The sequence below is a fragment of the Perca flavescens genome, chromosome 13, assembly GCF_004354835.1.
Source record: "Perca flavescens isolate YP-PL-M2 chromosome 13, PFLA_1.0, whole genome shotgun sequence".
Taxonomy (NCBI): domain Eukaryota; kingdom Metazoa; phylum Chordata; class Actinopteri; order Perciformes; family Percidae; genus Perca; species Perca flavescens.
In genome coordinates, this window is record NC_041343.1 from 32,587,837 (window position 1) to 32,605,881 (window position 18,045).

At 41.0% G+C, this 18,045-nt stretch overlaps 1 protein-coding gene across 1 annotated transcript in view; it reads left to right on the plus strand.

Moving 5' to 3' along the window:
* The window catches only part of LOC114566871 (protein FAM122A), a 13,772-nt gene extending 7,979 nt beyond the window's left edge, over positions 1-5,793 (plus strand). The window contains exon 8 of the mRNA XM_028595698.1: positions 4,343-5,793. Coding sequence (XP_028451499.1) covers positions 4,343-4,460 — 118 coding nt within the window. The 3' untranslated portion in view covers positions 4,461-5,793. The remainder of the gene's footprint in view (positions 1-4,342) is intronic.
* The last annotated feature ends 12,252 nt before the right edge of the window (positions 5,794-18,045 follow it).

Genomic DNA, 18,045 nt, shown 5'->3' on the forward strand with positions numbered 1-18,045 from the left:
GATTTAATTGACAGAGCTGTGAGCTTTGAGAGGTGGTTAAGACTAGAAAAGCACAATATAAATGTAGTTAATTAACTAATCTATAAAACTGAGTTTCTCCACAATTAATCCTGCAAAAGCACCACTTTAAATCTTGTGTTTACCATAAATGTGCTCATGAGTTTCTTGGAAATAAGTAATTAAGCATGAATAAGCATAAAAAATGACTAATCGACTAAAGAAATCTTAGTCGACTAAGACCAAAACAACCGATTAGTCGACTAATCGACTAAGAGGTGGCAGCCCTACAGGTGAGGGTTGCCTCCAACACAAGATGTGTATGAATTTAGCGATGACAAATCATGACAGGGTTCAACGGCCATGTTTTTTTTTTTTTAAAGTCACTTTTTTTTTAATATTTCATTTTATTTCATTTAGAATCTAATACGTACAACAAATTAGGGATTACAAAGACAAAACAAGCTACTAACCCCCCACCCACCACTACCACTCCGCCATGCATTCATACCACAATCACCACAACAATCAACCCCACATTCATAGTGTTTTAACAAGAAAGCAAACTATAAATAAAAATAAGCACAAAGCAAACAAAATTAATAACAAAGAGAATGAAAAAGTAACATAAATCAATCCTCTAATTCAAGTAAACAGACATTCCATTTCTTTTCATGCTCAGTTATTCTGTTATTTGTTGCTATAATTGTTTCTAGCATATGCGGATGATGAACTCTATTCTTAAAGTGTTTTATACATAAATTTGATATAGTTTTAGCTATCAAAATAATCATGTTCCAAAAGTGTTTGCATTTACCCTCAAATACACATAACAAAATATTCTGAGGTGTGATTTGCAAAACAATATCCATAGACCTTAACCAATATATCTGTATATTGGTCCAAAATGTAGCCACATGCGGGTGAAAATAAAACAAATGCATCACTTTTTTCACTTGTCAAAAACCAAAAAGCTGTACTTGCCTGAAGCAAATTTTTACTGGCCCCTATGAGACAGAAATCTGAGGAAGAACGTCAACAAAAAAAGTTTGAAAACATGTCAAAATGTCAGAAATGTAAACAAAAATAGTCAAAAAACATGTCGAAAAAAAGTCATTTGTGAAAACTTCAAAATTGTAAAGAAATGTCAAAAGCATTAAACGCCAACTCGATGCTTGATTGGCCAACGGCACATACAAATCAGATGACATTTCTGACATTTTTGTCCTTTTTCAACAGTTATGTCACTTTTTTTGTCACTTTTTTCAACGTTTTTGTCACTTTTTCCGACATTTTTGTCACTTTTTTCGTCACTTTTCCAACATTTTTGTCACTTTTTTTCAACATTTTTGTCACTTTTCCAACATTTTTGTCACTTTTTTCATAATTTTAGTCACTTTTTCAGTCACTTATGTCACTTTTTCCATCAATTTTGTCACTTTCCGACATTTTTCGTCACTTTTTTCAACATTCTGTCCCATTTCCGACATTTTAGTCACTTTTTCTGTCATTTTTGTCACTTTTTCCGACATTTTCGTCACATTTTTGATTATGATACAATGACGCGACTGGGTTGTTATATCTACTTGCCCAAAGTGCCGTTTAACTCGCCCCGGGCCATCAGGTGTTAGCCTAAACCCTTATCGTTGAACCCTGCATGAGTAAAGTAGGGCTGGGAAATATATCATCTTAGATTTTAGATATCATAATATCGTTACGTGGCATAAGTGTCGCCTTTTGCGGGTTTTAAAGGCTGTTATGTAGTAGGGGTGATTCCCATGTCATCAGACTGTTTTAGGTCATATGTTCACACTTGACTAGGGCCCTTTTGTTGTGTGAAAAAAAAAAAGCTGTTAATAAAAAGTGTGTGAGGAACACTGTGAGTCAGAGCCGGCCCTAACCTTGGTGCCCTAGGCAACATTTCAGTTGTTTTTGTATTCGTTTTTTCAATGTTTGTCACTTAAAAAAAAGACATTTTTGTAGGGTTTTTTTACGTAGTTTTTTTATGCTTTTTTCATCGTTGGTTTCCTTTTTTTTATGCTTTTTCTTCGTCGTTTTATCACTTAAGTTCACACGGCAGGATAATTAGGCCGATTTTAGCCCCGATTCACCCCTCCGGACAATCTTAAGGATGCTCCGATTATTGTAAAATAATCTGATCAGATATTCCTGTCGTGTGTGGTGTGTTAAGACTGCTCTCGTCGGCTCCGAGGGACCTCGGGACCTCGCCCATCTCAAATCGGGGATATCATCCAACATGTTGGATGATATCTCCGATCTCAAATCAGGGATATCATCCAACATGTTGGATTTTTTTTGGCCCGATTTCTCCTCGTGTGTGGTGTCCCCCCCCGGGGACAAACAAGCACGCAGCCTGTGTACAATACATAAAGTCAATGGGCATAACTACATCCACAACTGCAGTCCACCAGAGTACACGGAAACGAATATACAAACGTTTATTTCAACGGTAATTAATCTGTGTAATACGTAACGACATTTCTATGAGAAAAAACTAATCACCTCCATATCATGATGTAGCGAGTATAGTCCATGCTCGCGTTGTCTTCTTTGACCATCGCCTTTTCTTTTGATAACGTTTTTTTTCGGTTAAAAACAAACTACAAACTATCGCCACTGCATCCTCTTCGTGCGCAATGATTGTTTACTCTGAAGTCACGTTTGATCTCGAGGGATTTTGCGAGATTTCCCGTCTGACCCGGGAATGCTCGGGAGTCAAATCGGGTCGTGTGTGCGATGTGTTGATGTTGCCGTGTGCTGCGCACCACACGCCGTACCACCGAAACTGTTTGACCCGTGATTTTTTTATCGCCGTGTGTGGGGTCTCTCAGGATTGCAAAATCGGCCGACAATTTTAAAATCGTCCCGTGTGAACCAGGCTTTACCAGTCCTTCCAGAAAAATGCTGAGTTTTTTTGTGATTGTTGCGAGCAAAAATCCTTGATTATGCGGCAAGTTTTCTTAAAAAAAATGCGATGGAATATGCTATATGATATTTATGCAATTTTATGTGATGAACTTATATTTTAGATAAATAATCATCAGTAATGTGGACATAATGTCTAAGTGGGGTAAAGGCAAATAATAGAACAGTTACAACAGTCTGGTAAGTTCAGAAAAGTACATCACTTTACTGTGATGCAGCCTTTAAAAACCAGGAAAGAAAACTTACAGTACAGGCCAAAAGTTTGGACACACCTTCTCATTCAATGTGTTTCCTTTTTATTTTCATGACTATTTACATTGTAGATTCTCACTGAAGGCATCAAAACTATGAATGAACACATATGGAATTATGTACTTAACAAAAAAGTGTGAAATAACTGAAAACATGTCTTATATTTTAGATTCTTCAGAGTAGCCACCCTTTGCTTTTTTATTAATAAGGGAAAAACTTCCACTAATTAACCCTGACAAGGCCCATCCATCCATCCATCCATCCATCTTCATCCGCTTATCCGGTATCAGGTCGCGGGGGGAGCAGCTCCAGCAGGGGACCCCAAACTTCCCTTTCCCGAGCAACATTAACCAGCACCGACTGGGGGATCCCGAGGCGTTCAAAGTGAAGGAGTTCAAGTACCTTGGGGTTTTGTTCGCGAGTGAGGGGACAATGGAGCGGGAGATTGGTCGGAGAATCGGTGCAGCGGGTGCTGTATTGCATTCAATCTATCGCACCGTTGTGACGAAAAGAGAGCTGAGCCAGAAGGCAAAGCTCTCGATCTACCGGTCAGTTTTCGTTCCTACCCTCACCTATGGTCATGAAGGCTGGGTCATGACCGAAAGAACGAGATCCAGGGTACAAGCGGCCGAAATGGGTTTCCTCAGGAGGGTGGCTGGCGTCTCCCTTAGAGATAGGGTGAAGCTCAGTCATCCGTGAGAAGCTCGGTTCGGGCATCTGGTAAGGATGCCCCCTGGGCGCCTCCCTAGGGAGGTGTTCCAGGCACGTCCAGCTGGGAGGAGGCCTCGGGGAAGACCCAGGACTAGGTGGAGGGATTATATCTCCAACCTGGCCCTGACAAGGCACACCTGTGAAGGTAAAACCATTTCAGGTGACTACCTCATGAAGCTCATTGAGAGAACACCAAGGGTTTGCAGAGTTATCAAAAAAATCTACAATGTAAATAGTCATGAAAATGAAAAAGGAAACTCATTGAATGAGAAGGTGTGTCCAAACTTTTGGCCTGTACTGTCATATCACGATATTACAATATCCAAAATCTAAGACGATATCTAGTCTCATATCACGATATATCGATATAATATCGACATATCACCCAGCTCTAGTATGAACCGTGTCTTTTTCCCTCTTGTTTCCTCCCCGCCAGTGTCTCTCAGTCGGCAGCGGACTCTCCTCCGGCAGGAGGCCACAGCCCTCCACGGTCCAGCCACCTGTCTCTCTCTCCTCCCCCCTCCTTCACCCCCCACCAGCACCCGGGACACTAAGACCCCTTCGCACCCAGAGTCCTGACCCTTTCACTGTGGGTGCACACCGACCACCAGCCGCTCCAGAGACATTAAGACAAAACACCCCTGGAGGAACATCGAACCCCATCGCACCTTATTTCTGTTTTCCGGGATACACTGTAAGTCCCGCCTCTTCCTGCGACCACATTGGACGGACAGAAGAATCACACGAAATGAAGATCGGCCCGGTTTTTATGCTCCCTGAGCGTCTTTATTGTCAGAAAATATCTAGTTTGGCTGCCCGGACGCATCACAAAAGTCCAAATGGAATACATTTTCACTTCATTATGTCATTAGTTTAGTTTATTTGCACAAACAAGGGAAATGCGTACGATAGAATTTAAAAAAACAAGCATCTACAAGAAAGGAGAAAAGCCCGAAAAATTTATTTAGCGTCACAATATACAACTAAAACCTAATAATTTCTCTACAAAAAAGGAAAAACAAGCAACTAACAAACAAACCGGTTAACATACACAAGATGTCAATATGTATTAGGTAATTATACACCTGCAAAACAACACTGAATGCAATATGTACAAACTTTTCCACATTATGTAATAACCTGCCGCATTTTGTAGTACCTTATTGTATAATACATATATGTAAACATAAAACATGTTTAAATAAAATATATTTTATGGGTAAAAAGGCTATATTTATGGCTTTTAGATTTTTTTTTCAATGCCAGTAGAGAGAGAGACATTTTCCATTTGGGTAGGTTATTACATAATGCACCATTATTTTTATTACATGTTGCATTCAGAGTTTTTATTACATAATGTTTAATGAAAGCTACGAAGTGAAAATGTATAACATGTTGACGTTTTGCGGTATGTTTCTCTGCAGCCTTGATGCATTAGGCGAGAAACTTTTCTGGCTGGCTCGCCAACTGCTCTGTTGTGTCGTTGGCGTAATGCTGGAGTTAAACATCCGTGCGGACTACAAATCTCAACGTGTCCTGCGGACGCAAGTGGCTGATTTCTGATTCGTTACGGAGAGGAATGAAACGTAATTGTTATACAAGTTGTTTCGATGCTGCGAACACACGGAGAAAAGAAGGAAACGCACAAATGTCTCGCTGCGTTTCTCGTGTCGACATGGACGGAGTCGGGAGCGCCTGAAACAGGACACGGTTCTTCCCGTTGCTGCAGCTTCAGTGGCTTCCCATTGGATGCTGCTCCAGTCCAATCCGACCAATCGGACGATGCTATTTGTGAAGTTCCAGATCCTTCTCTGAGCGGTTAATCGGATGTTCTGAAGAAGTTCTAACAGGGTTCAACGTTAAGTTAAAAAATTATTTTTTTTTAAATCTGCTTGCCCAAAGTCAAAAAACTGTTTAAAAAAACCGTTTTAAAAAGATATCAAAAGTGTGAAAAACGTTAAAAAAATATATATTGGAAAAAAAAATTGGAAATAAACGTCACAAAAAGTCTAAAAACGTAAACAAAAACGTCACAAAAAATAATGAAAAAATGCTATGTTCCCACAGCCCTATGTTCCCACAGCCCTATGTTCCCACAGCCTTATGTTCCCACAGCCCTATGTTCCCACAGCCCTATGTTCCCACAGCCCTATGTTCCCACAGCCCTATGGTCCCACAGCCTTATGTTCCCACAGCCCTATGTTCCCACAGCCCTATGTTCCCACAGCCCTATGTTCCCACAGCCCTATGTTCCCACAGCCCAGTGGTCCCACAGCCCAGTGGTCCCACAGCCCTATGGTCCCACAGCCCTATGTTCCCACAGCCCCATGTCCCAGCCCAGTGGTCCCCTATGTTCCCACAGCTCTATGTTCCCACATTTCCTTTTTCATAAATTTGTATCAAATTGTATCCACCATTCTCCCAATTTGGTAGCCAATCACACCCAACCTATTATCCAGTAGCAATGGACTACATATGGAATGTAACCCTAACCCTAACATAGGGCCTAATTTTAAGAAAAATCTTTAAAATGTGGGAACATCGGGCCATGGTACCATTGGGCTGATCCCATTTACTTTTCCGATGTGGCGTTTCTCTTTCCCCGGGCCATCGGGCAACCCTAATAGTACCCTAAACTGGTAGATTTTCTTCACTCACCATCCCTAAAAAAAAAAAACACAATGGTAATCTATTGAGTGGCTGAATTTTGAACCCTGGGAACGTGTAGAAATCATCTGATTTAGGGCTGCACGATAGGAGGAAAATATGCGATAATGTTGTTGTAATATCGCGTTAACGATATTACATTGCCATAAATAATCAGAAATTAAAGTATTCTCAGTTTCTGCTGCTTTCAGTATTCTGCTAAAATACAACCAACTGCTTGTTGAGTTTAAAACAAATGAAAGGAAATCATCTCCAACTTTCTTTCATTGGACAAATTGAACATTGAATTGAACATAAAAGGCAGCGCTAAAGAAACAATGATACAGTGTCTTTCGCAATGTGTTTATTGTGCAAGTCGATATCGCGATGATGATAAAAAAACATATATTGTGCAGCCCTAATCTGATATATTTAGACACGGTCTTGAAGCGATGATGAATGATGGATCTGTAGAGAAACCTCTGGACTCTCAAATCTCAATTACGCCAGGGTAAGCACTTATATATTTAATTTCTAGCACATTTCAAAGAGTTATATTTAGCTTGTCTGATGATAAGATGAATTTAGCATCTTTTGTGAGCAAAACAAATGACTAAATGTACAAAAAGCCGAATATCCTGTCCCATATCCAAGCCCTGTCCCAACACAAAAAAACATATGAAGATGGGGTATAGCTTCTTTTGTAAAGGCCACAACTTGTAGTATTTCTTTTGTTTTTGACCCCAAACCAGCGAAAACCTGAGTCAAGCGTGAAATTCAGCAAGTGGACAAACAGATATTCGGTCATTGAAGCCTCAGATTTTTGTGTTTTTAATGAAAAGTTTTCATTGTCTGTGATGGCTGACTGAAGCTTTCTGGTTTTATCCATAGACCGTATAATGTTAATGGACAAAGCATCCGGTTTGGCGAAGTGCTGCAAATGCGGAAGTGCCTTAAACCTGCTTTCTATCTGAATTCCAGCAGAGGGAGACTCGTTAAAGGTCCCATGACATGGTGCTCTTTGGATGCTTTTATATAGACCTTAGTGGTCCCCTAATACTGTATCTGAAGTCTCTTTTATATAGACCTTAGTGGTCCCCTAATACTGTATCTGAAGTCTCTTTTATATAGACCTTAGTGGTCCCCTAATACTGTATCTGAAGTCTCTTTTATATAGAGCTTAGTGGTCCCCTAGTACTGTATCCGAAGTCTCTTTTATATAGACCTTTGTGGTCCCCTAATACTGTATCTGAAGTCTCTTTCATTTTCTCAAAGGCAGAGCAGGATACCCAGGGCTCAGTTTACACCTATTGCCATTTCTAGCCACTGGGGGACCATAGGCAGGCTGGGGGAATTCATATTAATGTTAAAAAACCTCATAAAGTGACATTTTCATGCCATGGGACCTTTTAAACCTGAATTCTCTCTGAATTCCAGCAGGGGGCGACACATGCGGTTGCTAAAAGGAGGTCGGTTTCTGTAGAAGTCTACGAGAAAGTGACCCACTTCTCACTTGATTTATTACCTCCAGTAAACATTTTCTCAATCGCTAGTTTTAAGTCTTCTGCAACACAGAATGATGTTAATTTTTTTAATTATGGTCTCGTTGATTTTAAAAATCGATGATAAAGCAGGGGGTGTTTTAGGGCGTGGCTATGATGTGAAAGATCTATTTAAAACCTAGCGAAGCCAAATCTTACCTCGAATTAGGGTAAACGTACCCATTAAGCCCACCAAAATCTGAGTTCAGTTATTTTTCCTACATACTGACATAGTTTATTAACATAATCATTTATTAAAATGTAAGATTAATCTCTCATTTGAAAATAAATTAATTTATTTGTGTATCTTTTATCATATAAAATAAAGACATTTTATGAATAAAGTCATAAGTCTGGCATGGGCATTAATTGGTACCGTGGCACCATTTAAGCCCCACGTGTGTTCCAAATAAGCACACAACAATAATGATTGACAAAATATAAGTAATTATTATTTTACAGTTAGTGAAAACACCAAATATTTATTCAATAATATGTCTTACATTAACAAGTATCTAAAAAAAACCATTTAATTTTATGTTTGGCTTGCTTTAGCCAATTTGTAGGCTAGCTTTCAGCAGCATTGGCATCCAGATTGCCGGTGAAAGTCAGTCTATGCTCTGTCCATTTAATATTTACAGTCAACTTTTGGCCGACAGTTTTCGCTTGTAGGACAGTTTTCCTCCGCGGGATGAGAAGCTGATTCCCTCCCGCTCGGTAGAAGTGTGAAGAACTCGTGTTTGTTAATAGTGTATCTATATGTGAATATTGACAGTCGGAGCAGCTGATATGTGCTCACTTTTTCTTCAGCCTGCATGGTTTGATTGTACATATTGAATCAGCAGGAAGCTGATCCTTAAAGGTGCATTTACACTTTTTACTTTTTCATTTCTCGGATAGTTTTATTTTCTCTCTGACGGGCTTCAGTCTTTTCTACTCGAAATCCTCCACTTTGTTGTTCATGAACGGTCAAAGATAGTTTGATTGATACGTAGAAATCCCCCGTTAGATTCTTCATTCTTAGTTTCTATACTTGTTTTGAAAAAGGTTTTCAGACATAAATGTCTGTAAAACTTCTTCTGTTCTTTTAAACCAGACCAGGAAAAATCTCTGTTCCCGTGTTCACAGCTCTGAAATTTTTTGCACTTCAAACACATTATGCTTAATTTAAGAAGTCATTACTTGTAGGGATGCCCCGTATCCAGATTTTTGGGGTTCGGCCGAATCCTGAATCCACTGGTTGAGATTGTGCCGACTCGTCCTCCCATCCTCAGTCCATGAACCCAGTAAACACATGAATGAAGGGACTGTCCTTCCTTTGCCGTACCTGAAGTTGCTGCATTCTGGCTGCTGTCTGCAGATTCCTTCGTGCACAACTCGTATTCTTTCAGATGTTTGATACCCAATGTTGTAACAGCGGCCATGTTGTGTATAGTTTAGGGTCCTCGCCACCACCAGACCAATCAGCATTGAACAGATTGAACATGTAGCTGGACTTGAATGGCCTTCTTTTGACTGAAAGTACTGCCAAACAACAAGTTTTCTGCTCACCAGATCCATGTCCACTTTCTCTCAGCCTGCTGCTCACAAGATCCATGTCCACTTTCTCTCAGCCTACTGCTCACAAGATCCATGTCCACTTTCTCTCAGCTTACTGCTCACCAGATCCATGTCCACTTTCTCACAGCCTACTGCTCACCAGATCCATGTCCACTTTCTCACAGCCTACTGCTCACCAGATCCATGTCCACTTTCTCTCAGCCTACTGCTAACCAGATCCATGTCCACTTTCTCACAGCCTGCTGCATTGAATCAGATCCATGTCCACTTTCTCACAGCCTGCTGCATTGAATCAGATCCATGTCCACTTTCTCACAGCCTACTGCATTGAATCAGATCCATGTCCACTTTCTCACAGCCTGCTGCATTGAATCAGATCCATGTCCACTTTCTCACAGCCTACTGCATTGAATCAGATCCATGTCCACTTTCTCACAGCCTACTGCATTGAACCAGATCCATGTCCACTTTCTCACAGCCTGCTGCATTGAACGCTTCACCTACGTAAACCCCTTCCCGTAATCAACGGCGCCGTCACTACGGTGACCAGCGTAGCAAGCAGAGTGCAAGCGTAGGGTTCGGTTTGCCGGACAAAAATTCAGCAGAAACCCAACCCCGTCAAAAAGCCCAATATTCAGCCAAATCTGAAGCCCAATCCTGGATTCGGTGCATCCCTGATTATTTGTACTAAATTGTAAATCCTAGGGCTGGGCAATTATTCAATGCTATCAAATTTTAGTTAAATCATATCGCGATGATATTGTTCTACGAGTTTCTGTTTCTCACCTAAAAACAGTTCATTATTTTGAACGTTTTGCACATCTTTGGCATATCGTGTTATCTACCGTTACCAGAAAGTATCTGTATCGCTTTTGTGATAACAATGTCGACCGTATCGGCCAGCCTGAGGTGATCCTTCTCACATCTTATCTCTTTCCTAAATCTATGGAGCCCCTGAGAGGATGCTGACGCTCATCGATATAGTACGTGTCCACTGTGAAGCGCCATTTCCACGCTTCCTGTTTCATTGTCTCTGCAAACCAGCCGCGCAATGTATTCTGGGAGCGTCGTGGCGAGTCGCCCGCTCGCATAAAGTCTCATAAAGTTGAATCAAGCTCGATTCGCCGCCTGTCAAAACCTCCCGAAAATCTTTTAACCCTCATGGTGTCCTCGGTCCAACATTTGACCCATTCTCAAAACGTCTATATCACAAATGTGGGTTTCTTTTTAACCAAATTACTCAAAAAATGAAGTACAATTGCAAGTACTCGATTGCTTTCATTGAACACATTCCTCTAATATTAGTCAGAATCATTCATCAATTCAAAATCCGGTATAATCTCCTATAAATGACATTTATTGAGCATACATTTCAAAAATCCGTGTAAAACTATTGGTAATAAGTTGGTGTTAGTGAAAAATAGCATCAAACAGGAAAAAAAGTGACAAAAACATTGAAAAAAGTGACAAGGCGCTTCACGATCGTTAAAATAGGGCCCATAGTGTTCATGGGAAATGTAGGATTATTTCTACTGTACAAGCAGTGTCGCGAGATAAAGACTACATTTCGAAGCCAAACGTACACAAAACCGGCCAAAATTTAGTTTGCTTCATTCACCACCAGCCAAAATTAGCTAGTAACTTTACAATGTTAGCCGCCAAAGTTAATTTAAATGCGCTGCTTACAGATACACGTTTTAATAAGTTCCCTTGAGAGTACAGTATTGTTCTTTAAGAGGCCAGAACTGCACATTTTGACTAATTTGAGGGTACAAAATGAAAGAGAAGGATACATAATTGTCTTTGAAAAGGGTACCTCTCTTACGACAAGCTTTTGCACCCTTTTAGGTACAACTTACGTACTTCTATTTTTGAGTGTGTAAGTTTGCACAGACATCATTTACCCCCCAAAGATTTTACTCTTAAAAAGCAACAATTCACCAATGGAGCGTGGTTGTTTGACGGTTATATTAACATGCTACTTTTCTCTAGTCTTAGTCTGAAGTTATTGTAACGATTCAACACGTGTGCACGCGCCTGACTTTATCTCGTCAGGGATGTACTAAGCATCCTTGACGAGATAAAGGGCCATTTCACAAACGAGCTGCAGTTCTGCGTCCAACTTTTTGCACTTGCACAGTATTGTACAGTTTTGTACTTTCACTCATAATTGTGCCTAAAAAGTTAAATATAAATCGCAAGTTTTATCACAATACCATGTATTGATTCCACCATATCTGCGGATATCTTTTTAAAGTCTGCGATCGATACGAGACGATATCATTAATGCCTATTTCACAGTTGCATTTATAGCAACTCAAATATGATTTGACAGTTTTATCACAGAGCTATTCCAGACATATACAATGAATTGAATGTGTAATAAAGTAGGAATCTTACAGACGATGCGTATCGATAATATATTGAATGAATCGATACCAATGTATCGTTATAAAAAATATAAATATAAAATGGATAGAAATGGCTATTTACATTCAAATCAACGTAGCAGAACATGACTTCCGGTGAGTCGCGGAGCTGAGCTTTTGCAGTAACGGAAAAAACGTGCAGCGGAGTAGTAACGTTAGGAGGCAGAGAGCCAGGCGCTGCATGAGTCCAATTAACTTCATGATTCATCCACACACAGCACGTTGCTGTCGACACGAGCTACAGCTTTATTCGGCTCGTTTTCTGGAAACTATGTGGCGAGCGTAGACATATATACATAGGTCATAAATGTATATACAGTATGTCTATGGTGGCGAGTGTGGCTAACGTTAAGGGGAAGCTAGCAAGCTAACGTTGGCTGGCTTGCTTGTTTCCCGTGCTTTTATGCTGCATCGGTTACAGAGAATGAGCTGAACAGCGGGCTGGGTCTAACGTTAGTGGTCTGACCCACTGCTGCTGGGTCTAACGTTAGTGGTCTGACCCACTGCTGCTGGGTCTAACGTTAGTGGTCTGACCCACTGCTGCTGGGTCTAACGTTAGTGGTCTGACCCACTGCTGCTGGGTCTAACGTTAGTGGTCTGACCCTCTGCTGCTGGGTCTAACGTTAGTGGTCTGAACCACTGCTGCTGGGTCTAACGTTAGTGGTCTGACCCTCTGCTGCTGGGTCTAACGTTAGTGGTCTGACCCACTGCTGCTGGGTCTAACGTTAGTGGTCGGACCCACTGCTGCTGGGTCTAACGTTAGTGGTCTGACCCACTGCTGCTGGGTCTAACGTTAGTGGTCTGCTGACCCACTGCTGCTGGGTCTAATGTTAATGGTCTGACCCACTGCTGCTGGGTCTAACGTTAGTGGTCCTCTGACCCACTGCTGCTGGGTCTAACGTTAGTGGTCCTCTGACCCACTGCTGCTGGGTCTAACGTTAGTGGTCCTCTGACCCACTGCTGCTGGGTCTAACGTTAGTGGTCTGCTGACCCACTGCTGCTGGGTCTAATGTTAGTGGTCTGACCCACTGCTGCTGGGTCTAACGTTAGTGGCCCTCTGACCCACTGCTGCTGGGTCTAATGTTAGTGGTCTGAACCACTGCTGCTGGGTCTAACGTTAGTGGTCTGACCCACTGCTGCTGGGTCTAATGTTAGTGGTCCTCTAACCCACTGCTGCTGGGTCTAACGTTAGCATGCTGGGTCTAACGTTAGCATGCTGGGTCTAACGTTAGTGGTCCTCTGACCCACTGCTGCTGGGTCTAACGTTAGTGGTCTGACCCACTGCTGCTGGGTCTAACGTTAGTGGTCTGACCCAGTGCTGCTGGGTCTAACGTTAGTGGTCTGACCCACTGCTGCTGGGTCTAACGTTAGTGGTCTGAACCACTGCTGCTGGGTCTAACGTTAGTGGTCCGAACCACTGCTGCTGGGTCTAACGTTAGTGGTCTGACCCTCTGCTGCTGGGTCTAACGTTAGTGGTCTGAACCACTGCTGCTGGGTCTAACGTTAGTGGTCTGACCCACTGCTGCTGGGTCTAACGTTAGTGGTCTGCTGACCCACTGCTGCTGGGTCTAATGTTAGTGGTCTGACCCACTGCTGCTGGGTCTAACGTTAGTGGTCCTCTGACCCACTGCTGCTGGGTCTAACGTTAGTGGTCTGCTGACCCACTGCTGCTGGGTCTAATGTTTGGTCTGTGGTCTGGACTGCCCTAACTGGTCTGCTGGGTCTAACGTTAGTGGTCCTCTGACCCACTGCTGCTGGGTCTAATGTTAGTGGTCTGAACCACTGCTGCTGGGTCTAACGTTAGTGGTCTGACCCACTGCTGCTGGGTCTAATGTTAGTGGTCCTCTAACCCACTGCTGCTGGGTCTAACGTTAGCATGCTGGGTCTAACGTTAGCATGCTGGGTCTAACGTTAGCATGCTGGGTCTAACGTTAGTGGTCCTCTGACCCACTGCTGCTGGGTCTAACGTTAGTGGTCTGACCCACTGCTGCTGGGTCTAACGTTAGTGGTCTGAACCACTGCTGCTGGGTCTAACGTTAGTGGTCTGAACCACTGCTGCTGGGTCTAACGTTAGTGGTCTGACCCACTGCTGCTGGGTCTAACGTTAGCATGCTGGGTCTAACGTTAGCATGCTGGGTCTAACGTTAGCGGTCTGCTGACCCATTGGCAAACAGTCCAATGGCCTTTCTATCCATTTCATTTTTTATGGTTACACCCTTACAAAACATATCGGCATATTTCAGAGGAGGTTGTCGATTTGAAAACGTCACACCTGAGAGATTTTACTCCGTACACGGACGGGAAGCTCTTCCTTCCTTCCTTTCTTTCTGAGAACAACCTGTTTTTGTTTTTTTTATAATCGCCTGTAACCTGTGAGATATTGTACATAAAGTCTCTATAAGCTGTTTTTTATATAGAAGTGTCTTCGCTGCTCATTCAGCTGCTGCAACAAATATTTCTTTTTGATTTGACGTTATTAATTTCCGTTTTCACGACTTTGCACAGTTCTAGTTAGACCACTTTAATCGTTTCTTTCTGTTACACGATCAGCAACGTGTCTTCATGTACGAAATTATACGTTTTTGCTGCTTTTTTTTTTCTGTTTTTCCCTGCTTTATTTCGTGTCTTGTTAGCGTCTTGGAGAGTCTGTCCTGTTTCAGAGGAAATTCATCTCAAAAGTCTTAAGTTAATTGCGTACGTCGTGCTCGGTTTTAGCTTCACAGCTTCCAATATATTCACGTTGTGTGTTTAGGTTTTTTTTTTTAAATATCCTACTTTGAGAAAAGATTAATTTGAATTTTACATTTTTACGAATTATGCGAAAATTAAAAATGTAGCTGTACAGACACAAACTGTAGCTTATAAGATCATTTCCTGTTTTGCCAAATTTTTAACTTTGCACACTCACCCATCACGCCATGGTTCTGCTGAAAAGTAAAACGCAAGAAGACAGAAACGGTTTCTACGTAGCCCGATCAAAATGTGATCAAAGAATGTTTTTAAAAGCCAAAAAATGAGACAGTTTTTGTAAGAAAACGTCTTAACGATGGCTGTAATATGAGGAGGACAGTGTTCGGTGTGTCTGTCTCGTCCTGCTCTCCTTCATGTCCTTACAGAGTTTCTCTGTCTTGTTTTTTAAGTCGACTCCCGGAGGTCTCGAGGCTCAAATCGTTGTACGGCCAATTAGATTGAATTAGTCTTTTAATTTAACGTACATCCTCCAGTGGGATTAGAGGTTTTCTTTATCCCTCTATCACTTTAAAGGTGCTCTAAGCGATTTTATGAGTTTTTTAGGCTACAACATTTTTTCTCACATACAGCAAACATCTCCTCACTATCTGCTAGCTGCCTGTCCCCTGAACACACTGTAAAAAACATCTCCTCACTATCTGCTAGCTGCCTGTCCCCTGAACACACTGTAAAAAACATCTCCTCACTATCTGCTAGCTGCCTGTCCCCTGAACACACTGTAAAAAAACACAGAGCACCTTGAAGTAACAATCAAAGGCGTAATTTACAACCCGATCCTAGGCTTTTTTGGGAAGTTTTTGTTGCTTATTTTTGGCGCCTCTTTTGAAGCTTTTTTTTTTTTTTTTTTTTTTTTTTTGTGAAATTCATGGCACTTTTTCCACAGTTTTTTGCGCCTTTTTTTGACAATTGTCACCTTTTTGAGATTAAGATATATTTTTTACAATTTTTCCGATGTATTTGTCTTTTTTTTTTTTTTTTTTTTTCAACTTTTTTTGTAATAAAAAAAATTCACGTTTTTTTATCCCGATGTTTTAGTCTCTTTTTAAAAAATTTTTTTACCCAATGGTTAGCGCTGTGGCCTCACAGCAAGAAGGTTCTGGGTTCGAATCCAGGTCCTTCCGGGCCTTTCTGAGTGGAGTTTGCATGTTCTCCCCATGTATGGTTTCCTCCGGGTGCTCCGGTTTCCCCCCACGATCAAAAACATGTACGTGAGTTGGTCCCCGGGTGCTGTGATTGGCTGCCCACTGCTCCCTTGAGGGATGGGTTAAATGTATGTGTATGTGACAATAAACTACAGTACAGGCCAAAAGTTTGGACACACCTTCTCATTCAATGCGTTTCCTTTTTATTTTCATGACTATTTACATTGTAGATTCTCACTGAAGGCATCAAAACTATGAATGAACACATATGGAATTATGTACTTAACAAAAAAGTGTGAAATAACTGAAAACATGTCTTATATTTTAGATTCTTCAAAGTAGCCACCCTTTGCTTTTTTATTAATAAGGGAAATAATTCCACTAATTAACCCTGACAAAGCACACCTGTGAAGGTAAAACCATTTCAGGTGACTACCTCATGAAGCTCATTGAGAGAACACCAAGGGTTTGCAGAGTTATCAAAAAAAAAAGCAAAGGGTGGCTACTTTGAAGAATCTAAAATATAAGACATGTTTTCAGTTATTTCACACTTTTTGTTAAGTACATAATTCCATATGTGTTCATTCATAGTTTTGATGCCTTCAGTGAGAATCTACAATGTAAATAGTCATGAAAATAAAAAGGAAACACATTGAATGAGAAGGTGTGTACAAACTTTTGGCCTGTACTGTACCTTTACCTTTATGTCCCGGGCCCTTCTTGGAGATCTCCGCCCCCCCCACTGCCAAATGTCGAACCCAAAGCTACACCCTTGATAACGATCCACTCTCACCCTAACCCTCCCGTCTCGCTGGAGTTGTCTCTTTTGTTAACTGATAATAAGATTTTTGGTTTGGGCCTTGTTGACATTTTCTCAAACAGCGACTTCACCTCCTAAAATATATCTTCATACATCTTCAGCAGCTGATTTTTATTTTTAAGGGTCATTATGTACATTTTTAAAGTAAGCTTTCTGTGCCAAGATCTGGACGTTCTCACGTTTTTGATACTTTAGGGTGATTGAAGTTTCCGTTTCTTTCCGTTTCTTTCCGTTTTTGAGTTGTTCTGTTTGTCGTCACTAAGACAGACGCGTAGCTAAGTAGCCGGTCAACGTTTTCAGTATTAAAGCCGTATTTCACTCTGGAGAAAACGCAGACATTTCTCAGCACCGAAACTGACCCTCCATGCCACCCGTAGCTCCTCTGCATCGCACCGATAAGTTCTGACCAGACTGAACGGTATTTATTTTTTCACGGAGACAGAGTTCGTAGCTTTCTTACGGTCTAAAGTCAAACTTAATACTTAGATAAGGGCCACAAGATATGTTTGAAATCTTCTAAATAATCTTAACTCAAGGGGCCATTTCTTAGCTTTTTCTTCTGCCCTCAAAGTCAAGAAGGAACTCTTAAAAAACATTGTTTTCTCACAAAGAATGTCATGATGTCGATGTAAAAGTTTGCTTAGAAATATATAATTATAAGTTATAAGCCATTATAAGTCTTAGGTGCTGTACCCGAGAAGATTTTGGCAGCACTTTAAGCTAAAGGAATGTGAAATGTGGCCAAAAAAAAAGCACCAAAACAGCGAGGAAAAAGTGCCAAAAACAGCGAATAAATAATCTCGTTAAAACAGCAGAAAAAACCTCCAAAACCAGCGAAAAAAAAAAAAAAAAAAAAAAAATGCTAGAAAAAGCACCAAAACAGGGAAAAAGAGCACCAAAAAATGCCAAAAAAAACAAAGAAAGAGAAATTATATAAAATTATTAATTTTGATATGATTTTGGCGGTTTATTTTTTTATTTAAAATGACCCTAGAGGGGTTAATAACATAAGTGTACCGTTCTCTGGGACATGTTTTCATGCTAATCTAATGCGTCTCTAGCTTTAAACAAGCTAGCGCAAACCGCTGATTAGCTGCTATTAGGCTAGGCTACTATCTTTATAATCTATCTTTTTAATAAACTGTCTGTACACTTACAAAGTTCTCATGTAGGGACCCTCATGATGCTACCGTGGAAGTGTGGTGATATTTTGAGCCTTGTTAGTGGTGTAGAAAGAGATTTATCCTCTG